The sequence below is a fragment of the Ostrinia furnacalis genome, unplaced genomic scaffold (assembly GCF_004193835.3).
Source record: "Ostrinia furnacalis isolate ACB-3 unplaced genomic scaffold, ASM419383v2 OfSCF5861, whole genome shotgun sequence".
NCBI classification, from domain to species: Eukaryota; Metazoa; Arthropoda; class Insecta; order Lepidoptera; family Crambidae; genus Ostrinia; species Ostrinia furnacalis.
Window position 1 is genome coordinate 605626 of NW_021136100.1, and position 27388 is coordinate 633013.

Consider the following 27388-nt stretch of genomic DNA (forward strand, 5'->3'; position numbering starts at 1 on the left):
AAATTTTTCTTACCTATTTAATTAAACTGTTTCAGTTAGGTACATATTATTTAATTAAGGCTAATTTCAGTCTCAGTATGAGCTCTCTGCCCCTGCTACATAGCTCTAGCTCGTAGTAGAGAATCCTATATCTATGCCTTAGCCTGTTCTGGAGTCAACGAGGGAAAAAAAAGAAATGTCATCCGTGATCAAAATAGAGATGCACACACGTACAAATTAATTAAAATCGATTTATTAAAAAATATATCGATTAATCGTTAATGTATGTTTTTAATTATTATTATTGTGTAATATTGTGAGATAACCAAAAAAATAAAAAATACACCTAGTTAATCAATTTCTAAAAACTAAATAGTACATGAATATGGCAGAGGTTATAATTATTTCAAACGCTCCCAAATTCCTATCGCTCATAAGAAATACCTAAGTAAGAGTGGCTCTTACTTAAAAAAAATATTTTAATGTTTTTTCTTTTTACTATGAAAAAAAAATTCTTGCCCAACAATAGGTATTTTTGTATTTACAGTTAAATGGCCGCACACGCTTAGTAATAAATATACCTATTAGTAATGTAAGATATGATCAATATAATTTATTTTTATCTGGAATACCTAGATTCGTGGGAATTGCTTGATGAGTTACTCCGGCTGGTTACGTACGACTTTACGGCTACAACTCGATCATTGAGCAATGCCAACCGTCTCGTCTCACGAGCCGACAAACGCGTCATCGCTCACTATTACAATTATAGGTGCGCATACATATTATAACGCCGACGACGGTGGCAGCAATCGAGCTTATTTCACATGTGTGCCTTCTCATGTGTAGATACACTTGCGCTACGCTCACTATCATCTTGCATAACTCACACTTACTCACCGCATCGTATCATCGTACCTACTGGATCGAAGTACCGATTGAGCACACAAGCGTAGCTAGACAGATTGTTTATATGTATTGAGTGACGATACACGCCACGGTTGTAGTGTGCGGCGACATCGGGGCAGCCGGTGCACCGCCCGCCCGCCGATCTCCCCGCTACGCGACTGCGAACACCGCGCCGCGTCCGCGTCATTGAACAACAAGACTCGCTCGATGGCAGGCGTTTTCCTGCCAATATGAAAAGAGTTAAGCAACTCTATCACAAAATACGCGATAGTGGAATTTCTATGTTATTCTTATTTTACAAATAATTTATTTTTATAGTGTTGTTGCATTGGAAAACATATTTTTATTTATTAGTGAATAAAACCTAGATAATTATTGTAAATACGCTTTACTGGTGTTGTATTCGCCGTACAGTGCTCTGTGATTGTTTTGTTTAAATATTCTAAGCTTCGGGAAAATAGCAAAAAACAGTGATAGTGTGGATTAACTATCCAGCCCCGCAATATCGAGTGATCAACCAGTTTCTAGTGTCTCGATTGAGGTGTCATCGGATTCATTGACACAAGCATCACTAACTGTCATCAATAGGTGGAAAACCTACAAAAATTGTGGACGACACTGATTCAAATAGTAAGTAGAAACTTTATCAAAGAAAGTGTTGTAATTTTTCTTTGTAAACATATCAAGTGATTCTGACATGTGTGGCATACACATCCAATCAAAATACACGCCGTGTCGTGTGATAGTGATAGGTAACCCAAACACGAGAAACTTGCAAAAATTGTGCAGAGGAATAAGAATGTTTGTAGTAAAGAAGGCAAGGCAAGTGAGGCCCAAAGCAGCTCGGACGGCCGAGACGGCGGGAGCGTGCCAAGTGATAAGAGGCGCGCCGATAGCAACGTCACACCCAGACGTTGTTTGTGTGAATTTAAATAAATTTTCATGACAGACAGTTCCGTAATCACCTCTCGCCCATATCACAATCGTGACATGCCAACTCGGTATAGTGACCACAAGTCTGCAAACATTTATTTTAATACATAAAGATGTAATTTATTTGTTACAAACAAAATTACTAATGTCTCTGTATGCATCACAATATTATTTTTTCGAACTAGTGAAGTTGCTAAAAGAAAATGGTACTTAATAATTTATTCACAAATACAAAATAATGTTTTATAAGTAAAACATGACATTAGGCAATTAGTGTCTTCTTAAAACCAAAAATAAATGTATTCAAATTTCAATATTACATATTTCTTAATTTGAAAAAACTAGCCTCCGTTCTGTGATTTCTTGCTGGAAAATTTTTATTTTAGAATCCTAAGTTAAATGGTAGGAAAAACAGTTAGTGGTAATAAATGTTATTTATATCAATAATTGGCATGTTTTAAAATAAAAGCTCATTAATTTTTCATAAATTAATTGTTATGGAGTGAGAAAATCAGGTTTTAAAAATGTGAAAAATAACTATGTGCCTAGCTAGATCTTATAACTGATAATATTTGGACTATTAAGAAAGTTTTATTATATTAAATATTAAAATCCTAACATACTCTCTCCCATTATGCTCCGGTATGGACCATTATTGGAACCTAATATTTATTTTTTCATTTTAATTATAAAAAACCATAAACAATTGGAATCTAGTAAGTGACTAAAAATTATATTGTGATAAAATCATGAAATTTTAATAAACAAATATTAAAGATTAGTTTTGCTGTTGCACCAGACCGAACAGTAGGTATCTGTAACATAACATCTTAACATAATGTTGTTTATGCACAAGTGTGAGAGAGCTAAATACTGATAATATATTTTCAGACTTGTTTGCAGTTGGTAGCTCGTAGTAGGCAGATAGTTTTTTANTTTTTATTATTTGTTTACGTCTTTACAGTATGATACAGCAAGTTTCTAATGTTTCTAGTAAGAAACAGTGATAATTAATTATATATTTCTTTATCATTGCATTGGTATGGTAATATAAAACAAAAAAAAACTTGCTTGCCTATGAAATTTCATTATTCACGTAACAAATTATACAATAATTAATATACAATGCAAATTCATTTACTTAACCTTGTTTCTTATAAATAATCTTATTTCAAATAGTTTTAATTTGAAAGATATTTATCCATTTATGTACGGTACTCATTCACTCAACATTCACAAATTCAATTTACTTAAAAAATCAAGTTATAAATCCAACTCATAGCTTTAATAAATTAATATAAAGTACATACATTTGATAAGGGTGGAGCCATAATCAAGATTATAATATGTAGGTACTTTACAAAATAAATAACCTTTCATTTTGTAGACATGGAACTATCTAGCTAGCTACATCTTTGGACTAAAATATAATAAATCAAAATAAAGCAGACAGTACCTGTGTTTTTTAGAATTTCACTACATATTTTAATGTTTAAAACTAAGTCCTCCTCCGCGTCTGTCTGTTCGCGATAAACTCAAAAACTACTGAACGGATTCTCATGCAGTTTTCACCAATAGATAGAGTGATTCATGAGAAAGGTTTAGGTATATTAGTTGTGTAGGAGAAAAATATAGGATAGTCTTTATCCTGGTTTTCAAACCGGGGACGCGCGCGATAGAAAGAAGAAATTAAAGAAAAAAATACAATTTTATCCCAGCATTTAAAAGGAACTAGTAATACTTTACTAACTCAGCACTTTGTAGGTATATACCTACGTGTTCAACTTAAGACAGGTTTTAGAATCTCCTATTGTTTTTTAAAACTAGCATTATGTATTATGTAAAATATCATTATTTTTATATGTATTTATTTTTTCTTAAACATAATTATTTAACAAGCTGTAGCGTGATGGTTTATAATAATAGCCTGTAGCCTTCCTCAATAAATGGGCTATCCAACACAAAAATACTTTTTCACATCGGACCAGTAGTTTACGAAATTAGTGCAATCAACCAAACAAACTCTTCAACTTTGTAAATTAAAGATGGGCATCAAAATTCAAATATTCTTACTACAGTTAGGTTCTAATTATGCCACACTTAGGGCTTTATACAATTTAATAATGTTATTATAATATTAGACACACTTATGCCCGTTTTCACCATCAATCCCTAATTTTTAAGTGAACCCTATGTAAACAAAATTCCTGTTATTTCTTACTATAGGGGTCACTTAAAAATTAGGAATGGATGGTGAAAACGGGCATTAATAACTGAATATTCAAACCATGCCCATTCCTACCCAAGGTTATGGGCTGGATTTGAATGAATAATGTTTCGCTAATTGACGACTTTAAACAGAACTGTAAAAGGTGTTTCCGAGTGAAGATGTTACTTAACATTGAATAGTAATTATTTAATAATACATAGGTAGGCAAAAGTAATAATATGCGTATAAGAATCATGTTAATCCATAACTTTCCCATAAAAGACGAGGGAAAGGACCTACTTCACTTATCGTTAATGAATAATAATAGGACTTATGTACGAAGTACCTACATCTATTTTATAGCTTTTGGTATATTTTGGCTCCAAAGTTCAAGGCCAGCGTTTGTCTAGTTACCTTTCTTTCTCAATTCATCAAATAAGCATTATTATTATTTCACCAGTAAATAAGTTGTCTTGAGATGAGATTCATAAAGGGAAAGCTTTAAAGCATAAAAAAGCCTTTTCTGTAGATACATATAAATGCTAAGCAATAGCTCCACTCTGTAATGTTCATCATTGCTGGATCCCCAGACAACTTCACAAAAAACAGTCCTATACAGTCATCTTCGAAATCCATATCCATAGTACCTGACCTGTTCAAAAATCTTTATACTTATCCTAATTCGAATTCAATAATTACGGAACTAAAAGATGCAACGAATACCCACAGCTCATATTGAATTAGGTCTAAGACTGAGAACATTTCTTACACCAGACACTTTGCTATTTAATTTCAAATATTTGCAAACACAGCCCTCAGCTGCTATGCACTCGCCATAGGCGTTATCGTTAAATTTACAGGATAGGCTGTTAATTTTTTGTTCTGGATGCAGTAGTGTAATGTTGGTGTTGATGAGGACCACATAAGTGAGAGCAGTGTGTTGTGATTTGCAGATGCTCTCGGTTCAAGTGCCGGGGTGCGCGGGCATGGAGCGGCTGGGCGCGCCGGGGGGACCGCGCCTACGGCACGATCACAGACATCACCATTCCACATTGTAAGTACCTATCTCAATCTCCAACTCGCTTCTGCTGCACTATTAACAGACACCGCTTCCGCTAAACTGGCTAATCTCACTGCATGTGCACGACTAATAATTATGCTTTATTAATTTCTGCTTCTCGATTAATTGCCGTTCATGCATGCATATCCTCCTGGCTTTTTCCAAGAATACCCACCTCAGTATCACCTTCGTTACGTGCTACGGTCTGCCACCTTCAGAAAGCTGGAAAAGTCTATCCTGCCTTATCCTATTTAGCTTCTATTTCTGTAAACAAAAGTACGCGTGACAGCGCATCAAGCTAGTCGCATCATGCACTTGAAAAAAATAAATTCTGCAATGAAATTAAATGTAGGTATAGTCTGATGTGCTGTCGACTGTAAAACAATAATAATCTAATCATAATCTCCTTAGCTAGATCATTCTGGTCGACGCGTGTAGGTACTTATCATGGTCATACTAACTGTGCTTCTAATTTGGCCAGGCGCAAAAATACATTAGTCAATCCTCTTCCCAGGCTTCAATAAAAAAATCCCTGTAATGACCACAGCTCACTCCTTTTTTTTTCAATGGTGAAGGTTGTTAAACTGAACTTTCAACAAACCCTGGTGTCAGGCTTAGAACCAACTCGTATAACAGGCTCGATCGAGCCGATATTAAAATATTATACATGGCTATTCGAAGCACATTACGGAATCATATTGTTTTCGGAAAATCAGGTTGATGAAATGTTTTAATCGAACTGGGAAGAATACACAATAATATTGTGTCCTTGTTTATCGGACCCTGAACCTCTGAATCGAACATTTTCTAACCTTTGGAATACTGAAGCGTTATGCAAGACTGTTTCACTGGCACTAAACAACAGATAAACGCAGTTATATTTACTGATATGTGCACGTTATAAGCAAACATCCGTTAATGAGTGACACACGTGAAACTATAAACATTAATGTAACTCGCGATTTTTAAAAATAGACGTTTACCATACCCAATAAGCATCAACTCTCGCTGTTAGAACAACAATAACAATACAACCGGCAGGTTTCCTAAATGTACGTAATTTCAAAATCAAAACAATATTTTTATCAGTTCATGCTTCTCTTTTTAATTAAGTAGCATCGTACGAGTTAGATTGTAGTTAGGTACATAGTCTGGCTGATAATCTACGGCATAAGTATGGCCTCAATCAGATTACTTATCTATCTATTAGGTAATCGACAAGTAGAAATCTAATTTATATTATAAAAACAATATTAAGTAATCAAGTACAAATCTAATTTATATAAAAACAATATTACCGCTTTCCTTTCCACGATTCTGTTTTGTTAAGTTATACAGGATGATTTTTTATTGGTAGATGATCAAACAAAAACGATTGATTATACAGCTCTGTATTATTTGAAATTTTTAAGGAAAATCTAATCCGTATTCGTTACTGTTTCGTCTACGAACGACCATTCTTGACTTTAATTAGTTCTTCGTCGGATATGTCCTCGTTTTCCCCATAAGTATACCCAGCGAAAACCAGCAGGTACCTATTTCACGCGATAGTGCACGCCCAATACAATGCTTGAACGCTCCACTGCACGTTTCATAGGTACTAATTTTCCGCATAGAACAGCGAGATTGTGTATAATAAAAGATGATTTATGATTTTCCGTTGTGGATTTCAGGGAATGGGAGAAGCAGCAAAGACTGCAAGCGATGGTGGGACGGATCCAGGAGATGGTGGAACAAGAAACGCGCGCGCGGTCCGCCGCCGCGGCAGAGAGGCTCGGCCTGCCGCCCAGCATACAGCTGCCCGACGGCGAGTACGGACAAGACGCGCATTTACAGTTACGAGTCCCTTATCAGGTGAGAATGTGACAAACAACACCCATTCTTCGAAAATGAATAATCGAACCCCCGCAGAATGCTACGCATAATCTCTAGTTGAGCTAAGATTAAGTGCAAGCGAATTTGTGCCTTATCAGGGTTTCAACAGATAAATATTTGGCTATCGCTAAATCTTTGCTCAAGGAGAGATGATAACAGAGAAGCGTCTTAGTAGTCATCATAAGATAGCTGGGGAGGGTTTCGACTATAAACATCTGGAATCTTCAGACGAACTAAAGTAACTAACTCACTTCAACTAGTTTCGAAGACTCCAGAGTTTTGTGGACCATAATAACAATAAGCAACATGTATTTGTTTTGATATACCATATCTTTTTTCCCTTGCTTGCTTTTTACTTCCATTGCTGAGCGTCCCCCTCTGACCACCAGATGCACGTTTTTATAAAATTTATTTTGTTTTGGTCTCTGCTCAGTTACAAATGCGATTTCCGTATAAAATATCACTGGGCGGCTCGTCACGGTAGTTTATTACTTGTTGACGTAAGGTGCTCTTTAAATCCACTATCTGTCTATCCACTTCAATGTTCGACGTTTATTGGGGGAAAAGTATAGTATTAAGTAGGCAACGTAACAACTCAAGTAGCTTTTAAAATTGCTGACTCATCATATATCGCGTAACACAAAAGCTACAGAATTCACCAGCACCAATCAGTAGTAGGTATATTCACTTTCTATCAATTTATCCAAATGGGATAACCATTTTCATTTTTCTAGAGTTTGTCTTTCGACTCTATCAATGCGGTGCCATTCACTTGTCTTCAAATGTACCTACCGTCAACTGAGTCCAAACAAGTTATGATTAGAAATTGTACATTATAGGTAAGACTGGCGCATCATGCATAATGCATATTAGAAAGATATAATAACAAAGCTACCTTAATTTTTGTAATAAAAACAAGACGCACATGTATACTTGCCAGTTCCTTATCAGGTAGGTAGCCGTTTGAATTAGCCTCTTATCAAGTGTGCTCCCGTTTGAACTAGTCCCTTATCACGTGTATACTTAGTTTTTACTCCAGCGGTTGGTAGCGCCTTTCGACAATCATTCTAGCTATACTGCCCTGAAAAGGGCCTACACACTAATAAAGAATTAGAATAAATAAGTCCTGTATTATTATTAGGGTTTCTGCTCGAGATTTCTCGAACTCGAGAAAACTCGAGAAATTTGGCTTCATTCGAGACGAGAAAAAAATTACCGGAGCTCGAGAATTCTCGAGTTTCGATTTTGAAGCTTTAATATTCTTGAAAGCCTATTTTCTTAGACAAAAGTAAGTTTTTAATTATTTAATAGGTCAACGTTGCTTTAAGACTGGCCTAGTCTTTCCTTTTTTAACTGATTTGATTTGCAAGTAATGATCTTAATCGAAACTAAGTAATAATAATGTTCACCAACGAGTATGATAATTATATTATTATGTATTTTTAACTCTGCCTGATGTAAAGACTGAAAAACTTGTTAACTAGATAGTTACCTTACCTAACAGACCTTAGGTTAGGTACTCGTGCCTCCTCGTAAAGTTTATTCAAGTCGTTATCTGTAAGAAATTTAAAAATTTCTTCAAAAGTTTTTTTTGTTCATAAAAAAAACTATTTATCGTAATTTTGCTATTTGGACTTGTGTTCTTTAGAAAACAAGTGATTCAATTGTAGCTTCAGATTTTTATTGTTATTTATCCTTAAAGTACACGAGACTTTATGACTTTTGTTATGATTATTAGTAAATATTAATTATGAAAGAAGATTTTATTTTTCGTTTCTTTCCTTACCAAATAAGTGGTACTAAATTCTAATATTGATTGTTGTGCATAAAAGTAGGTATATTAAATTAAAAAAACCTGTGTTTTTATTAAATTTCAACCGATTTCAGCAGTTTTCATTAAAAGACTCGAGACTCGAGAAAACTCGAGACTTTGGCCTCGAGAATTCTCGAAACTCGAGAAAAAATATAAGTCGAGAAATCAGAAACCCTAATTATTATATTTCCCGCTAGGTTTGACTTACATTCCCTGATACCTACTCAGTTTGCATGCAATGCATGTTTCACGTTACGTCCATACACGGGCCACTTTGAAGTAGGTTAGGTAGCCATTACTTACTAAGTGATTGCTGCACTTTCCATTTGAAATCAGTCACGCGCAACACAGCATAATGTATTTTTGTGCTGTTCAGGGTTTTTACAAAAAATCCGGAAAGTATGTTGTTACGTATCATGTGCAATATGTTTAGAAAATATTATAGCTCAATCTAGTTCGTTTTATGGGTCTGCGCCCTTGCAATTTTAGTACCTAGACAAGGCAGCATAAGCGTATACTGTCATTTTCACAACTTATTATGGGTATTCTTTTTAAATAGAATGGCATGCACGGATTATTATAGTACCTATCTCGAACCCCTATCTCGAATTCTTTTCTACAATTTTGTCGGATGTTACATAGGATGTATTTATTAATTCAAGAATTTGTAGTTTTTTGTGGGGTGATTCTGACTGAGGCTTTGTGTCGTGTAAACAGTTTTAAATAAGTATAAGAGCAGGCCACTGCGTGCAAGCTATGCGTATCAGTGCCACGTCTGAAACAAGGTTCAGCAGGGGTTCGCAATCAGCCTACTCCCATTCGAATAGAATAGAATAGAATTATTTTTATTCGTCTAATTAATGGTACATGTTCATGAGTGTGTACTTACAAGCTACTTATAAATTATTACAGTTTGCAAGTAATTACACTAGGGGTATAGTTCGTATCCGAGTACCGGTCCTTGGGAGAGGGATCATTTGGTTGGTGGAACTATTACTCCCATTCGAGTCCAAACCGAACGTCGGAGCCCTACTGACGGAGGTGTCTATGTCCCCAGCAAGCCGAGCTGACGAGAAGCAGCTTCCAGCCGCCGCCGAACAAGTGCGTGAGCGACGTGCCGGAGTGGGCGGGCGACGGCGCGGGCGCGGCGCGGCGCGCGGGCAAGAAGGACGGGCTGCTGCAGAAGGCGACGCGCTGGTGGGGGCGCATGGGCGCGCGGCCGGGCGCGGGCGGCGCGGGCCCGCCGCCCTGCGTCATGGNTCGGTACGCTTGATACATGTGCAACCCAGTGTTGCCACCCACAACACACGTTACGTCCATACACGGGCCACTTTGAAGTAGGTTAGGTAGCCATTACTTACTAAGTGATTGCTGCACTTTCCATTTGAAATCAGTCACGCGCAACACAGCATAATGTATTTCTGTGCTGTTCAGGGTTTTTACAAAAAAGCCGGAAAGTATGTTGTTACGTGTCATGTGCAATATGTTTAGAAAAGATGTTATAGCTCAATCTAGTTCGTTTTATGGGTCTGTGCCCTTGCAATTTTAGTACCTAGACAAGGCAGCATAAGCGTATACTGTCATTTTCACAACTTATTATGGGTATTCTTTTTAAATAGAATGGCATGCACGGATTATTATAGTACCTATCTCGAACCCCTATCTCGAATTCTTTTCTACAATTTTGTCGGATGTTACATAGGATGTATTTATTAATTCAAGAATTTGTAGTTTTTTGTGGGGTGATTCTGACTGAGGCTTTGTGTCGTGTAAACAGTTAAATATAAGAACAGGCCACTGCGTGCAAGCTATGCGTATCAGTGCCACGTCTGAAACAAGGTTCAGCAGGGGTTCGCAATCAGCCTTTTCCCATTCGAGTCCAAACCGAACGTCGGAGCCCCACTGACTGAGGTGTCTATGTCCCCAGCAAGCCGAGCTGACGAGAAGCAGCTTCCAGCCGCCGCCGAACAAGTGCGTGAGCGACGTGCCGGAGTGGGCGGGCGACGGCGCGGGCGCGGCGCGGCGCGCGGGCAAGAAGGACGGGCTGCTGCAGAAGGCGACGCGCTGGTGGGGGCGCATGGGCGCGCGGCCGGGCGCGGGCGGCGCGGGCCCGCCGCCCTGCGTCATGGTGCCGCGCCGCCCGCGCGCGCCGCCCGACGCCTGACGCCGCCGCCCGCACCATATCACGCTTACATTCCATTGTCGGGCCGCGAGCGCTCGGCCGGAGTATTGTAGCCTCGCCGCCCGCCGCCCGCCGCCGCCGCCGCCGCCGCCGCCGCCGGACGCGCCGCCGCGAGTGCGATGTGACGCGCGGAACCAAGACTGAGTAATTAGCGCCGAGTCGGAGTCGAGGTAACGTTGTCTTAGGTAAAATTAATTCAAATAGAAACAATTAAAGTATATAATATTTAATGAAACTTTCGATTGTAACCTTCGATGATGTTGTATATTGTGAGAGGTCGGACGCGAGCGCCGGTCTCGCGGTGTACGGTTTCATGTTTATGTGACCCGTTTTGAACTTTATTTCTACCCGGCAGCTCCGAATCTGTGTTTAAACAACTTTTATATTTGTTTACGATTATAATATGTATGTGAAAGAATGCATATCAGTACGGTGAAAGCGAGGAATATTAATTTACAGAGCATAGTGCTATTTTATTGTAAATATTAGATTAATGATGGCCGAATGCCAGAATCCGAGGGTCTTTTCGATTGAGTGTTTACTACATTCCATATTTATGTTGAAATATTCTCAGTTCTGATTACTGTACACGCTGCTTTCCGCCCGCAATAGTAGTCTTTCTCGTTCGCGCCTCAACTCACTTGTGTGTTCTCCGGTGTATTGTCGTCGACAATAAACAGCAACTAGTGAATGATATTAAAATGCAATTATATAGAAATCTCATTAGGGAATAGACATTGTTTAAATTTTAAAATATTGGTTGACTTAGTTTTAAATTAAGCAAGTATTTATTGTAATTTATGTTAGCATACATATTCTGCATTACTTAATTAATAATAATTTTACAGTAAGTTATAAAATCCTAATAAAATAGTTAAAAATGCAGAATATGTGTGATCCAAAAAACGTTGAAGGATTATTTAAATTGTCATTACTAGCCGCTTCTGGGCATAAATAAACGTAACATGCCTTGAACATACAAATAAATATAAAAATATAATTTCCCTGTAATAAATAATAAATGTATATAATAAATGTATGTGCAAGGTATTTGTTGCCGAAAATGAATAAATGCAAGGTTGTCTGCATATCTAAAATGCATCGCATGTCAATGAGTCGATGGAGCGCAGGCAGCCTTGGCCGCGCGGCCATTCATGCTCAATAGGACTGAACTACGCCATTCATTGTTTATTATCAATATTATTTTGTCTACAAAGTGTCATAAAGCTGTAAAAATGTATGATTTTGTGTTTATTTTTATGTGTCATGTGTCCCATTTAATTTCGAAGCTACGCTATCCTGTATCATAATTCTCGTGTCAAATTCAAATTGAGTTGTGGTTAATGTGTCCGTAATAGTGTCTAATAATTATTGTCTGCCTCTTTTATGAGACAATGATGTAGAAAAAGCAGTTCTTGTACAAAATGCTAATAAAAATATAAAAGTTGTTTAAAGTAGTATCACAGAATAGATTTATAATCTAGAATCAAACAATATTCCATTTGTCATATAAATAAGTAAACGCAGAAGCAAATGATTAATAATAAAAAAAACTGCATTAAATTATGACCTACCAATAATGAATATGTTTTTCATTTGTCCTAATAACCTGTATAAAAATATTTTTTTCTAGTTTTATAATGTTATATCAGTGACTTGCTTTATTTTACTATGCTTTAATATTTTTATCCTTACCTCATCAATCCCGAATTCCCGAACAATTACCTTACCTACTTAAATATTTTTTAACCTGTTAATCTAATTTCAAAATTAAAAAAGAAGAATATGAAGTGAATGGTCTATAGATGACCCACGCTGAACTGTCCCGCCAAACTCAATGACAGGGGGGCGCTACCATCGTTCAACTATATGGTTTCCAACATGGTAAAAATCTGAACCAGCGATCCGGTATTGACGGTGGCGCCCCACTGTCATTGTCATCGACAGGACAGTCCAGTATTTTGGAACTATACAGGGCTAGATTAGATTTTCAGTTGAGGATGAATACGATACGAATCTGTCCTCGTCATATCGGTTTTATTCATTATAATAAACATAGGTCCGCTTCGAGGAATAAGTACCTCAATAACTTTTCTAACTTCGTGTGCAGTATCATAGCGTGCCTTAGACGAGCCCTGTACCCAAATTCCAAGTTGGTTGTGGCCCCCATGTAAAAAAGGTCACTAGATCATGGGGACCCTTTTTATTAAATTTAATCAAAATCAGAAAAAGTCCGGCCCTAGTAGGGGTGTTCGTGTGGTTTGCACATTATTTATGTTGACTGTGCTCCCAAGTTTCAGCAAAAACGTGATATCACGAACTTCTTGATGGAATGTGATGTTTTCTTATTTCATTCAATAAAAATGTCTAACTCTAATAAAAGGATTATACATTGTTTTTGAAACATCCTGTATATTTTTACGATTCTTTCGAGTATACCGATATCGGTTTGTGATTGAGACCTCACTATTTTCTAAATAAATTGTCTGTGGTCAGATTAAAAAAATTGTCGTTTGATTGAGGCAGATTGAGGTTATGTTATTGTTGTTGTTAGGCCCCAATAGATAATTATTTACATTGTGCTACAATTAATACATTTTACAATGCAAATATATGTCGACTGGTAAGTATGATTTGAATATTTTTATAATTTTTCAAAGATACAAACGAAATTAAATTGTAGAGCGCCAAAAGCGGTTTTGTCATGGTTTTGTCTTAAATTTTTCGAACATAGCTTGATTAGTGTCAACAAATTATAAATTAACACAAAAAGATTATCTACTTACTAGGCTTCCGGTATTGTATGTTAAATAATTTAATTTTTGCACTTTTTTTAGCTATTTAATCCCAAAATTGCTTAATTTTATTTTTGTCGGCAAAGGCATTATGCAATACAGACAGCTAAGTTCCCCCCATTTCCCTCGAATTTCATTCAGTAAAGATGCGGCATCCAGGCTCTTCCCGCGACCTTCATTGCAGCGCAGGACCGTTCATTGTGGAAAACCTTGGGGGAGGCCTTTGTCCAGCAGTGGACGTCATTTGGCTGAAAACGAACGAACGAAAAAGATGCGGCGCTTTATTAAAATATCACACGGACTTCATTGCGAATATTGGATTTAGTTATTAACTAATTTTTCGTACTAAAGGTTTGGCCAAACCAACGTGTGTATGCAGCCTGCATACGCGTTGGTTTGGCCGAACCTTAACTAAAAAAATCCATAGGAAAAAAGAAGTCCTTCAGACAACTTATACAAGTCGTTTATGTTTGTGAATAGACTTTTCTAAAGATTATTAACTAGAATCAGATTGATCTCAACTTATAATGCGAATGTTTTAATAATAATAAAAACAAGTTCATCGCCATTAATAAAAGAAGATGAATAAAATGACTACACACATCACTAGAAGAGGTTGAAAGTTAAAAAAAAATACAGTACCTTCATTGACATCACAGATTAGAGATTGACATTGACAGACAGTTGTGAACTTGTGACTCTTGTGAGTTGTCTAATGTCAATTTTCGTTGGAATTTTGTTGCGAATGTTCGTCTCGTAATAAAAAATTAATAAATTATATTTAACTCCTACCAGACACAACATATGAGTTAAATATAAAATTATAATCCGGAGAGTAACATTTATATACTTTCCCAAGGTAAGTACGAATTAAAATAGCTATTGCAATATTTATCAAAACACTTTATTTTGCTTGTATTCTCATAGTTATTAGCTTAGATTTTATGCATAAAAAATGTTTTAGGATTATTTGCACGTTGTATCATCGAAAATGGGACCTCCTAAGAAATTCAAAAAGTATGACTCTAAACCTGGAAGTGACAGATCAGGTAAGTTGTTCTATAGAAATGCAAAATAAACTGGATGTAGATTGCATTCTAATCATAATAATTATGTCTACCTGTATCATATTATCTATGTTATACATGTATCAGTATAACCAGTGAAAAATTATGCAATACCTATTTTCACATGCACTACAAGCCCCATTCTTTAGCATCCAAATGAAAACACTGTACATTTACTAAATCAAGCATAATGAAAATTATTACGTTTTAGGTAAGAAAAAGAAAGTGGAAGAAGATATGACTATAGACCTGGTGGATGATGAAAATACTGAGAATGTTGGAGTGCCCGGAGCTGCTATGCAGGATGCTGAAAAGAACGACCAAGTTCCTGATGATGAATTTGGAGCAAAAGATTACAGGTTCATTACATTTGAGATTTTTACATACCGATTATTAAAAAATTACCACAATGAGTCCTAAATGACAAAATATTTATTTTTTATTAGGAACCAAATGGAATTGAAGCCAGATAATGCAAGTCGTCCCTTATGGGTGGCACCAAACGGTCACATATTTCTTGAAGCATTTTCTCCAGTTTACAAACATGCACATGACTTTCTGATTGCAATAGCAGAACCAGTTTGCAGGTAATAAATTAGTTAAGGAAATTTGTATCTATTTGCCTACTTTCTAGTCTAAACACTTTCTTTCTTTTACACTACACAGAAACACTTGCAGCAAGTAATTCACCCATTTTGATTACAATGTTTCAGGCCTCAACACATTCATGAATACAAATTGACAGCTTACAGTCTGTATGCAGCTGTGTCTGTAGGGTTACAGACCGGTGACATTGTAGAGTACCTGCAAAGGCTCAGCAAGTGCACGGTGCCTGCTGGAATCATAGAATTTATCCAACTTTGTACATTATCTTATGGGAAAGTGAAGCTGGTTCTTAAACACAACAGGTATCTATATATATAAAAATGAAACCCGTTTCGCGTTGTCACGGCATCACGTGTGAACGGCTGAACCGATTTCGATAATTCTTTTTTTTAAATGTTTGTGGAAGTCCAAGGATGGTTCTTACGGAAAAAAATATTAAGAAAATCTCTACGCTAAGGCGGTACGAAGTTCGCCGGGTCAGCTAGTGTATTATAAATATCATAATGTCATTCAGTCTCATCATAAATAAACTACAGATTAGATAAGATTAGAATGCAGATTTTATTTTGTAACTTTATTTATTGTCTATGGCTAATATTTTTTTACCTCTATTCTATTGAGAATTCAATTGGGAAAATTATTCATAATATTTCAGAAATAAGCTAATGTTTTATTTTATTTCAGGTATCTAGTTGAGAGCAAACATGTTGAAGTGTTACAGAAGTTGCTCAAAGACCCTGTGATACAACAGTGTAGGTTACGCAGGGATGGTGATGAAGATTTTCTAGCGTCTGCACTACCCAACAAAACAGCAACGGCCGCTGTACCCGGTGCTGCTAAGCCAGGTATTAAGTTTAACCTTCAATGAATAACTATAAAATTGGCAGTGTTTGTGTTGTAAGTTAGGTTTGACTTCACTGAGTCAATCATTAGAGCTCATGTTGTACTTATTAGTACATGTCTGCATACAAACAAAATGATAACAAAAACTCAGAAGTTAAATGTGATAAGAAATTATAATAGCCATTTTCTGAAGCAATAAGTCATTTTCTTATTGTATAGTTATAGTATAATTAATTTTTTATTATAAATGTTTGTTATGATACAGCTGATGACAAACCAGCCGCAAATGGTACTGTACCAGATGACATCAGCCAGTTTTATCAACAGCTCGACAAAGACGACGATGATGATGAAACCACTGACATTGTAGCAAACACAGCAGTCGCTTTTGAAGTAGATCCTGACAAAATTGAGGTAAGTATGGTCAATCAAAATCAAAAGTATTTTATTCAATTTTAACCAGTATTTTGGCACTTATGAAATTGGTTTGTTACAATTTTGGACTTGCTCAAGTAACATTGACGAAATTTTCAAATAGCTATCATGAGGCGACACACACGTTTTTATACAATTTCGTAACAATGGGTAATATGAGTATGACGCAACGTGAGCGTAACGTATTATGCGACGATTCACATATTATATTTAACTTGCTTCAGGTAATACAAAAAAGATGTATTGAACTGGAACATCCGTTACTAGCAGAATACGATTTTCGTAATGATTCTGTAAATCCGGATATCAATATTGATCTGAAACCGACAGCTGTGCTTCGTCCCTACCAAGAGAAGAGTTTGAGGAAAATGTTTGGCAACGGTAGAGCAAGGTAAATAAATATACATTTTCTCTAAACTTTTTACAGTGATAAATAAATGTAACTTGGTAAAATAAGTGGTAAATAATTTGCTCAAGAGAATTTTCAACACATTTAAAAAATGGATAGAGCTGCATTAGGATGTAAAAACGCTGAATAGATCGCGCGAGAAGTACAGAACCTTTAGGGGTGGAATTTTGCAAAATTCCGTCTTAGTTCGTCGATTCTACGTTCTAAAAGAAACCCCCATGCAGAGACCTAGCACTTGTAGTTTCTGAGATTTCATGACGAGTGAATCAGTCTGTAACCTTTCGCTTTTATAGAGCGTCGTTAACGAGTGACACTTTTCGAGCTCGCCTATAATCGAATTTTCCTTTGTAATAAACATCAAAAACCGGGAACAGGGTTATTACAAAAATGTCCAGGAAACGGTTTTTTGTCTCCTAAAAAAATCGTTTCGGTACTCCCGAGGTTTCACTCGTCAACGACGATAGATAGTTTATTCAGTCCTTTTTTTTCCGTGGTATTACCTAAGTCTGTCGCCATAACAACAATGTTAACAGCATTGTGGTGTTCCGGCAGTTAGAGGTAAGATAGCCAGTTCCTCCGTGGTTGAGGATTCCGGGTGAAGCTCGCTTCCACCTTCGGCCTGATCGTCATTTACCATCAGGTGAGATACAGGCCAAGAGCTTCCTCGTTGTGGATAAAAATAAATTGTTTATTCAGTCCTACTTCCTACTAATATAATAAATGTGAAAGTTTGGATGTCAGGATGTTTTTTACTCTTTCACGCAAAAACTACTGAAAGGATTTTGATGAAACTTTACAGTATTATTGTTTATAACCCAGATTAACATATATGCTATAATTTATGACGATCTGTGACAAACTAAATTTCACAGCTGCGGGCAAAAGTCTAGTCTACTATATAAAAATAAGTCCGGTTTTCCTCCCTGACGCTATAACTCCAGAACGCACGAACCGATTTCCACGGTTTTGCATTCGTTGGAAAGGTCTCGGGCTCCGTAAGGTTTATAGCAAAGAAAATTCAGGAAAATTTTCAACAGAACAGCGGGAAGGGGGTAAAACGGGATCCACGCGTACGAAGTCGCCGGCGGCCGCTAGTACAGTATAAACCAAAGCCGCTGGGTATTGTCCACAGGTCGGGCGTGATCGTGCTGCCGTGCGGCGCGGGCAAGTCGCTGGTGGGCGTGACGGCGGTGTGCACGGTGCGCAAGCGCGCGCTCGTGCTGTGCAACTCCGGCGTGTCGGTGGAGCAGTGGAAGCAGCAGTTCAAGTGCTGGTCCACGGCCGATGACAGCATGATCTGCAGGTGAGAGAGAGAAACTTCCAGAAGAGGAGAAAAGCGGCAAAATAGACTCATGCCCATTTTCACCATCAATCCCTTATTTTTACAAGCTTTTTACAAGCTTTATATTGACTTCACTTGTTAGTATGTGTGGGACAAATCTTGCAACTGAATTTAAGACCAGTTCTCCTCAACCGATTGAGCTGAAATTTGGTATACTTATGTAAGTACGATGACAATGCAATATTATGGTACCATTGAGCTGGTCTGATGATGGAGTCAGGAGGTGGCCATAGGAACTCCTAAACGAAACGGCGGAAACTTATCGAGTTTGGGTTCGTTGAATTCGACTTCCCGAGCACTTTTATGCTAAATGATGACCAGGCCCAGATATTGAGATAGTTACAACTAAAAAGTGTAAAAATAAAATCATAATAAAAAAAACTTTTTAAAAACAAGCTTTATCCTGAAATGCAGTTGTACTAAAACGAAAAAAATAATTGTATGCTAAGTTCAAAGAAATTCGAAAGCTTGTAGCGCAAACAGAAAAAAAGAGGAATAAATTCCATGCGCGATACAAGCTTTCGAATAAAGCTTGTTTTTAAAAAAGTTTTTTTTTATTATGATTTTTAAGTGACTCCTATGTAAACAAAATTCTTGTTATTTGTTACCATAGGGGTCACATAAAGATTAGGGATTGATGGTGAAAATGGGCATCAGGTACTTTTATCTGAGAGTCTATCTTGTCTCTTTTCTCCTTTTCTTTTTCTTATTGTACACAACTACAGATTTTACGCATAACTTAGTCGGTGCCTGAGGTATGGGAGCGCCGTGGGAGGGGTGACATATGACGTAACAGAGCATACAAGTCTATAAGCAGTTTTGCTGACGTTTGACGTCACAAAAACACCCTCCCGTATCGCTAACATACCTCGGGCACTGACTCAGATGCGTTAGAACTGGCACTATCATGCTAAGAGTTAGTTTACTTGCGTTTTGAAAGTTACTTTTGGTGACAAACTACAAGCGTAACCCAAAAAAAAGTGAAACTTTCTTGAATTCGATCTGTGCTACGTGACTATGAAGCATTCTTACTTTATCAAAATCGTCCCTAAGCCTTGAATATGACCCTCCATACTCACTAAAAAAGGCCTGTTTATTTCAAAGTCAAAGTCAAAATTTCNGCCGAAGCTATAGGGCTGACTTCGGTAAAATGATGTGACGTGAGGTGCCAAACTGCGGAAAATGGCGGAGGAAATACATGATTTAGCATGAATTATCATGAATAATATTAACTACTTATTTACCTCTCAGTGTCTTGAGGATACTTAAAAAAGTACATTCTGTGTTTTTATTATTATATAGGCTGTTAAATACTGCACACCATTTTCTTTATTTTCTTCCATCATATACAAGAATACGCGTGCGTGAGTCAATGTTCGCTCGTATGTGAGGCCTTGTCGAATAGTATCCTGTAGGTGGGCCATCGTGCGTGTTTTGTTTTCGATGTAAACTCGCGGAGATGAACAGGCCTGGTGAGAGAGAGAAACTTCCAGAAGAGGAGAAAAGGGGCAAGATAGACTCATGCCCATTTTCACCATCAATCCCTTATTTTTAAGTGACTCCTATGTAAACAAAATTCTTGTTATTTGTTACCATAGGGGTCACATAAAGAGGGATTGATGGTGAAAACGGGCATCAGATACTTTTATCTGAGAGTCTATCTTACGGGACTATTCCCACCTCTCGTTCCCACACTGCAACTCCTGTGTAGCCAGGATCTACAGCTTGACCGCCACAAAAACCCAACCAATGAAGGTCACGTTTGTCCCGGGGGAAAGTTAAACTGTCATTGGACCCGCAACGTCTATCAGAGTCTAGACAAGAGTCTATCTTGTCTTTTTTCTCCTTTTCTTTTTCTTATTGTACACAACTACAGATTTTGCGCATAACTTAGTCGGTGCCTGAGGTATGGGAGCGGTACGGGAGGGGTGACATATGACGTAACAGAGCATACAAGTCTATTAAGCAGTTTTGCTGACGTTTGACGTCACAAAAACACCCTCCCGTATTGCTAACATACCTCGGGCACTGACTCAGATACGTTAGAACTGGCATTATCATGCTAAGAGTTAGTTTACTTGCGTTTTGAAGGTCACTTTTTAGTGAGAAACTACAAGCGTAACCCAAAAGAAGGTGAAACTTTCTTGAATTCGATCTGTGCTACGTGACTATGAATCGTACTTACTTTATCAAAATCGTTCCCAAGCCTTGAATATGACCCTCCCATACTCACTAAAAAAGGCCTGTTTATTTCGTAACCTTTAAGGCCTATTCAGACCTATGCGGTATTCGCTACCGTCTGCGGCAGAGAAAACCCAGTGGGTATGTGGTAATAATACTGTTCAGACCTAAGCGGTATTGCCGCGGTACTTGATACTAAATACCTGAGCGAAACCCGCGTGGTATGTACCTCTACCCACAGCTGCAGCGAATATCGCTCAGCCCTCCTAGACAAAACGCACTTTTTGATCGAATCGAAAATCGAATCCGTCAAAACTCCATACAAAAAAGGGGCTTTTCGACTGGTTTGCGATTATAATTTGCACTTTGTCTAGACCCACAGGTTTGAATAGGCCTTAAATCGAAAAATTCTGCCCCAGGTTCACATCAGAAGCGAAGGACAAGCCGATGGGCGCGGGCATTCTAATCACCACGTATTCCATGATCACGCACGGCCAGCGGCGTTCCTGGGAAGCGGAACAGACCATGAAATGGCTGCAGGCCCAGGAGTGGGGACTGGTGGTGCTGGACGAGGTGCACACCATCCCCGCCAAGATGTTTCGCCGTGTGCTCACCATCGTGCACTCGCACGCCAAACTCGGTAGGTGGTGGGCAACTGGCAGGAGCGTAGTGTGAGTTTACGTTATGGATATCCGTAACCGTAACCGAAACTTTCGGATATCCGAAATAAAGAAATATTCGTAACCGTAACCGGTATAATATTATTCCTATATCCGTAACCGTATCTACAGGGTGTTAGGTAAATGGGTATATCGACGGCAGAAAGCGGAAATGTCGTATCTCAAAAATTGGCTAAAATGACTTTTAATTGTATTGTATTAAGAAAAAAAAGCCGCGTCGAATGGTGTATGTATCGTCTTTCTACGATGAAAAAAAATATAGATACGTCATAGAATTTTTTCCAGTTTTTTTACAATTTACTTGACCAATTGCTGTAACTGGTCAAAAAAACGCAACTTTCGAAAATAAAATAGATACGACCACACTACTAGTATGTTAAACAGTTACAGCACTCTTTTTCTGAGTCGAACATTGATTTTTAAGGAGATACAGCATTTCAGCCGCCCTAAAATCTTACGATGTCGAACATACAGCAAATGAGCCGAACTGACGTGAGTAGTTATAAAATAGTTACTGCATTTCAAACGTATCATCTAATAGCGAAAATCTTACTAACATCATTAGAATAGAGTCTTGTTTTGTGTACAGCAAGTAATACGTCACTCTAGCAAAACAAACCCCCTCCACCCGCTGCGTCATACGCCATTCTGATCGCGCGGCAGTTGTGCGTTAGCGCCGATAGTGAGAACGCAGAATTGTAAATTCTTAAAATAAATATTATTTTACATTTTTATTTGTTGTTTCGTTTCAGCCGAAAGACGTCCACTGCTGGACAAAGGCCTCCCCCAAGGATTTCCACAAAGACCGGTCCTGCGCCGCTCGCATCCAGGCCACGCATTTTGTCTTGTCCATGTTCATTTTGCCACGCCTGCCAAGCGTGGAGATTATGGCAAAACCCTCCACTATAGTGGAGGAGGCTCATAGTCCAGCAGTGGACTGTAAAGGGCTGTTGATGATGATGATGATGATGATGTTCATTTTAAGACCCACTTGTTGAGAGGCTCTACTGAGGCCATCGAGCATTGTGTTTAGGTCCTCCACGGTCTCAGCTATGACTACGATATCGTCCGCGAAACGAAGGTGGGTGATATACTCGCCGTTGATATTTATGCCGAATCCGCTCCAGTCCAGAAGCTTGAAAACATCTTCCAGGGCGGTGGTGAACAGTTTCGGAGATATGACATCTCCCTGTCTCACTCCTCGCTGCAACTGGATAAGTTTCGAATTCTGATCCTGGAGGCGGACCGATATTGTAGCGTTTTCGTACAAGCCNCCCTTAGTAGCCCAGTCACCTTTAAGGCCTATTCAGACCTAAGCGGTACTCGCTACCGTCTGCGGCAGAGAAAACCCAGTGGGTATGCGGTAATAATACTGTTCAGACCTAAGCGGTATTGCCGCGGTACTTGATACTAAATACCTGAGCGAAACCCGCGTGGTATGTACTTCTACCCACAGCAGCAGCGAATATCGCTCAGGTTTGAATAGGCCTTAAATCGAAAAATTCTGCCCCAGGTTCACATCAGAAGCGAAAGACAAGCCAATGGGCGCGGGCATTCTAATCACCACGTATTCCATGATCACGCACGGCCAGAGGCGTTCTTGGGAAGCGGAACAGACCATGAAGTGGCTGCAGGCGCAAGAGTGGGGGCTGGTGGTGCTGGACGAGGTGCACACCATCCCCGCCAAGATGTTCCGCCGCGTGCTCACCATCGTGCACTCGCACGCCAAGCTCGGTAAGTAAAGAAAGAAAACATGTTTATTCAGTATCACCAGGCCTGTTCATCTCCGCGAGTTTACATCGAAAACAAAACACGCACGATGGCCCACCTACAGGATACTATTCGACAAGGCCTCACATACGAGCGAACATTGACTCACGCACGCGTATTCTTGTGTATGATGGAAGAAAATAAAGAAAATGATGTACAAAATACTGTGCAGTATTTAACTGCCTAAATAATAATAAAAACACAGAATGTACTTTTTTAAGTTGCCTCAAGACACTGAGAGGTAAATAAGTAGTTAATATTATTCATGATAATTCATGCTATTTCATGTATTTCCTCCGCCATTTTCCGCAGTTTGGCACCTCACGTCACATCGTTTTACCGAAGTCAGCCCTATAACTTCGGCGCAGTGCCGATTACTGACGTTTGTCAACAAAATGGTGCTTGATTCTTGAGTCAGGCTAAATTACACCATATTGTTAATGACATTGAGCATACATTTTTTTAATTACCTTCACGAAGTTAATCTTCTGTACGTAGTACTTATTATTATTCTGTATCACACACACTGGCAGTTGCCCACTACTCTACGTAGTGGGCAACTGCTCCTCCCACGAGCTGTGAGCGGAATGGTCTTGTGACCCCACAGGGAAGTTGGGCTACTGATTTAAAGATGATTGTGATAGTACTAACTCATGAGATGTGATACTATTTACATACTGTCCCAAAATTCAACCTTAGAAAAGTAAGGAAAATTTTGGGTTTGAGTTATCGTGTATTTTTTCGAAGAAAGAGCTAGATTCGATCCCATACTTGTATGCATTCAATGTAAATTAATAAATGGATAGATACATTGCGAAGTTATTTGCAATAAAAACTCATAACAACTCGTTATTTTATTTACAGGTCTTACTGCAACGCTCCTTCGTGAAGACGACAAAATCGCTGATCTGAACTTCTTGATCGGACCGAAGTTGTACGAGGCTAACTGGTTGGAGCTGCAGGCTAATGGGTAACAACAGTTACTTTATTGAATAAATTATAATAGCATTTAAAATTTTAAAATATCAAAGATCTGAAATTAACATTAATATGGTTTTACACAGATATATCGCGCGTGTGCAGTGCGCTGAAGTGTGGTGTCCTATGACACCAGAGTTCTACCGCGAGTACCTCATACAAAAGTGAGTGTCTATACCCTATAGAGTAGTAAACTTTTGCTATGAAACAAGAGTAGTCCCGCATCGCTTGCAGATCGAGAGTAGAGTAGTACATATTTATTTATCAGAACAATGACTGCTTACAGAAATTGACCAAAACGATCATTACTTTTAATACTATAATCATTGCCTTCTCGTACCACAGGATCAACAAGAAAATGTTGCTATACGTCATGAACCCATCAAAATTCCGTGCCTGCCAATTTCTGGTCCGCTACCACGAGAGGCGCGGCGACAAAACCATCGTATTTTCCGACAACGTATTCGCACTGCGACATTACGCGGTAAAAATGAACAAGCCCTACATCTACGGGCCTACGTCGCAAAGCGAGCGGATTCAGATCCTGCAAAACTTCAAATTCAACCCGAAAGTGAACACGATATTCGTCAGTAAAGTGGCGGACACGAGTTTCGATCTGCCCGAGGCAAACGTGCTGATTCAGATCTCTTCGCACGGCGGGTCCCGGCGACAGGAGGCACAGAGATTGGGTAAGGCCACGTATTCTTTTACGTAGTACGCATTTCGTAGGATAAGCTCCTCAATATCAATTTACAGCTTTTTCGTCCGAAATTTAAATCATGAATAATAAATTACAGGTCGAATCTTGAGAGCGAAAAAAGGCGCCTTAGCAGAGGAATATAATGCCTTCTTCTATACTTTGGTATCCCAGGACACATTAGAAATGGCGTACAGTCGTAAGCGACAGCGGTTCTTAGTCAACCAAGGTTATAGTTACAAGGTAATTACATTATGAAATATTGTTTCATCTCCAATACACCTAACTAAATTGTCGTTCATGTTTCTTTTAAACAATCGGTTAATTTTACAGGTAATTACAGAATTGAAAGGAATGGAGCAAGAGCCAGATATGTTTTATGGATCACGCGAAGAGCAAGGGATGCTGTTGCAACAAGTAAGTCAAAGTCAATATTATTATGATGTGTAGGATTTTAGTTGAGTCTGCTCATAGCTCGGCTACAAGATACAGGGAAAGCGTTGTGACAGCTTATAAAGACCATAAATTATGTACGGGCAAGCCATCGTACATTGCACTTAGTTTTACGCTTACATTTGTATTTTATATTTTCATAATAATACTTACATCATTTAGTACGTCAACAACCGTTCTACCGAACACTAACTACTCAAGGAAAGATTTGCGACAGTAACTTTGTAACTATACATACTTCACGGTAATATAAACTTAGATTTCAATTCGACGTGCTCATTAACTTACTTCAACTCTATGTAATGTATGTATGTAAATGTATGGCCACTACAAAACATACATTTAATGGTCCTTCGAGCCGGATTTATTTTACCTTTTTGTGAGAATATATCAAGAGATAAGTCCAGATTTCACGTATATCCTTTATTATCCTTAGGTGCTAGCAGCGTCCGAGACCGACTGCGAGGACGAGCGCGAGGGTGGCCCAGGTGGCGTGGGAGGGACGGCGAGACGCGGCGGCGCCCTGTCGTCGCTGGCCGGCGCCGACGACGCGCTGTACTTGGAGCACCGGCGCGGGCCCGCCAACAAGCACCCGCTCTTCAAGAAATTTCGCTGCTAGGCGCCCGGCAACCGGCACACGTGACTTCATAAGGTATGCTATTTGGTATTGTCAGTTGCCAGATGATGTGGAAATTCCTTGACAAAAAAACAAGATCTTTTGGGCAGCCACATTTTGTCATTTCAATCTACACTCAAGAGTCAAGAGATAGCACCAATGATGTATACGCGCAACATCATGTCTGCGGTCTTTTATACGAATAACAAATAATAATAGTCGGTCATTTTATATCATCTTTTGTTTCAGGTTACATGACTAGGTACTTAATACAAACAAGTGCCTAGCTACCCAGCAAGAAAAATAAACAATTATTTACGACACGAATCCTTTTTTATTTCACATTTATATCACTCTCCCTTCACCCCTATTGTTTTAAATATTCAATTTAAATCATTTTTTGTTTTATCGTTACAGTAAAACGGAGAACGAGAACGGTGTGCCGGAGTGGGCAATAGTAGAATTGCAAGGGTTGATCCAAATGAAGGAATCTTCGGGCGGCGCTGCGCTAGTGGGCGACCTGAGCTTCACGGCGCGCAGCCGCCAGCCGTCGCTCGTCTTGGGCCACCACGTGCTGGCCGGCAAGGAGGTCAAGCTCGACCAACCCATGGCCGTCATCGAAAAGGTCACCGATGACCACACCACCCGGTATCGCGTCCGGGCCGTCGTTAAAAAGAAGCTGCTGTTCAAATCGAGACCGAAACCAATTATTTCTAATGTCGCCGAAAAAATATGATTAATTAAAATTGTGTACAGAACATCGTTGTTTGCTTTATATTCCCTTCTGTGTAGGTATAGTAGAAATCCTTATAAATGCCACGGTAATTTGTATCATGGTCTTTAGTCAAAAAGGTCATAAATTGTTATCATTTTAAATATAAACAAATAAGTTCCCAAGTGATCCTTTATTGACACAAATAATAACGTAAATTACATTCATGTAAGTTTGACCGTATACTTACTTTGTAAAACACGTAAAATATAGCAAATCTTAGACTTACAAGTGCTTGAAACCTAACGCCTCAAATCTGCTGAAGTGCTGATATCTCGTTGCAAAGAATAATAATAATAGTAGTGGCGACACTGATTTTAAAAAATAGGAACAAATTCTTAATTAACATTTATTGGTATTTCTTACACGAAATGGTTTGACCTGTCACCAAAGTTTATAGGTACTTATTATTATTTATCTTCTTCTGCCCACAGCTTCGACCGGCTTATTCCACTATTCCCCGTTGACAATCCCTGTTAACGCCAATTGGAGCTTATAATGGGGAATGATGAACTAAAAAGTTCATTAGTCCCCGTTATATTAGGATTTTATTTTGAACGTAACGGGGATTAATTAACTTTTTAGTTCATTATTCCCCATTATAAGCTCCAATTGGCGTTAACGTTAAAGCTCACTAATCTCCGTTGACGGGGAATAGTAAGCCCTTCGACCGCACAGATCGAAATCCAACTATTCAATATATTCAAATCTTTTTATCTAAAGTCTCTAACTTTTTAAAGAAAGAGATAAAAATATAGAAAATTAGTATGAGCAGCGCACGCGG

The 27388-nt window shown here is 38.5% G+C and overlaps 3 protein-coding genes across 4 annotated transcripts; all 3 read left to right on the top strand.

Annotated features, from left to right (window-relative positions):
* The first annotated feature begins 1033 nt into the window (after positions 1-1033).
* LOC114361642 (uncharacterized) lies at positions 1034-12544 on the top strand. Its single transcript, XM_028316757.1, has 4 exons — positions 1034-1518; positions 4967-5084; positions 6764-6944; positions 10706-12544. Coding segments are annotated over exons 1-4 (537 nt in total). The 5' UTR covers positions 1034-1517; the 3' UTR covers positions 10943-12544.
* Positions 12545-13465: 921 nt separating this feature from the next.
* On the top strand, positions 13466-26590 carry LOC114361633 (chromosome transmission fidelity protein 8 homolog). Of its 2 annotated transcripts, XM_028316745.1 has the most exons (3): positions 25732-25868; positions 26082-26094; positions 26250-26590. In XM_028316745.1, the coding sequence occupies exons 2-3, from the start codon at positions 26087-26089 to the stop codon at positions 26566-26568; spliced, it is 327 nt and encodes a 108-aa protein (XP_028172546.1). In that variant the 5' UTR covers positions 25732-25868; positions 26082-26086; the 3' UTR covers positions 26569-26590. The 2 variants fall into 2 exon arrangements, with proteins under 2 accessions (XP_028172543.1, XP_028172546.1); XM_028316742.1 differs by lacking the exons at positions 25732-25868; positions 26082-26094 and adding an exon at positions 13466-13583.
* Positions 14461-26445, top strand: hay (ATP-dependent DNA helicase hay). Its single transcript, XM_028316738.1, has 17 exons — positions 14461-14614; positions 14720-14804; positions 15034-15181; positions 15269-15409; positions 15536-15730; positions 16113-16273; positions 16537-16685; positions 16931-17097; positions 18248-18418; positions 21058-21278; positions 23953-24058; positions 24153-24230; positions 24412-24755; positions 24864-25006; positions 25097-25180; positions 25653-25868; positions 26250-26445. The coding sequence occupies exons 2-16, from the start codon at positions 14747-14749 to the stop codon at positions 25833-25835; spliced, it is 2349 nt and encodes a 782-aa protein (XP_028172539.1). The 5' UTR covers positions 14461-14614; positions 14720-14746; the 3' UTR covers positions 25836-25868; positions 26250-26445.
* Positions 26591-27388: the final 798 nt, after the last annotated feature.

What these genes read in the sequence shown, in the direction of transcription:
- LOC114361642 (XM_028316757.1), top strand. An exon ending in AGACATCACCATTCCACATT is followed by an intron (nt 5,085 to 6,763) that starts GTAAGTACCTAT and finishes TGTGGATTTCAG; the next exon opens with GGAATGGGAGAAGCAGCAAA. An exon ending in AGTTACGAGTCCCTTATCAG is followed by an intron (nt 6,945 to 10,705) that starts GTGAGAATGTGA and finishes CTATGTCCCCAG; the next exon opens with CAAGCCGAGCTGACGAGAAG.
- LOC114361633 (XM_028316742.1), top strand. Translation starts at nt 13,564, where the DNA reads ATGCAAATATATGTCGACTG. An exon ending in ATGCAAATATATGTCGACTG is followed by an intron (nt 13,584 to 26,249) that starts GTAAGTATGATT and finishes TTATCGTTACAG; the next exon opens with TAAAACGGAGAACGAGAACG.
- hay (XM_028316738.1), top strand. Translation starts at nt 14,747, where the DNA reads ATGGGACCTCCTAAGAAATTCAAAAAGTATGACTCTAAACCTGGAAGT. An exon ending in ATAGCAGAACCAGTTTGCAG is followed by an intron (nt 15,410 to 15,535) that starts GTAATAAATTAG and finishes ACAATGTTTCAG; the next exon opens with GCCTCAACACATTCATGAAT. An exon ending in TTGGAGCTGCAGGCTAATGG is followed by an intron (nt 24,059 to 24,152) that starts GTAACAACAGTT and finishes GGTTTTACACAG; the next exon opens with ATATATCGCGCGTGTGCAGT.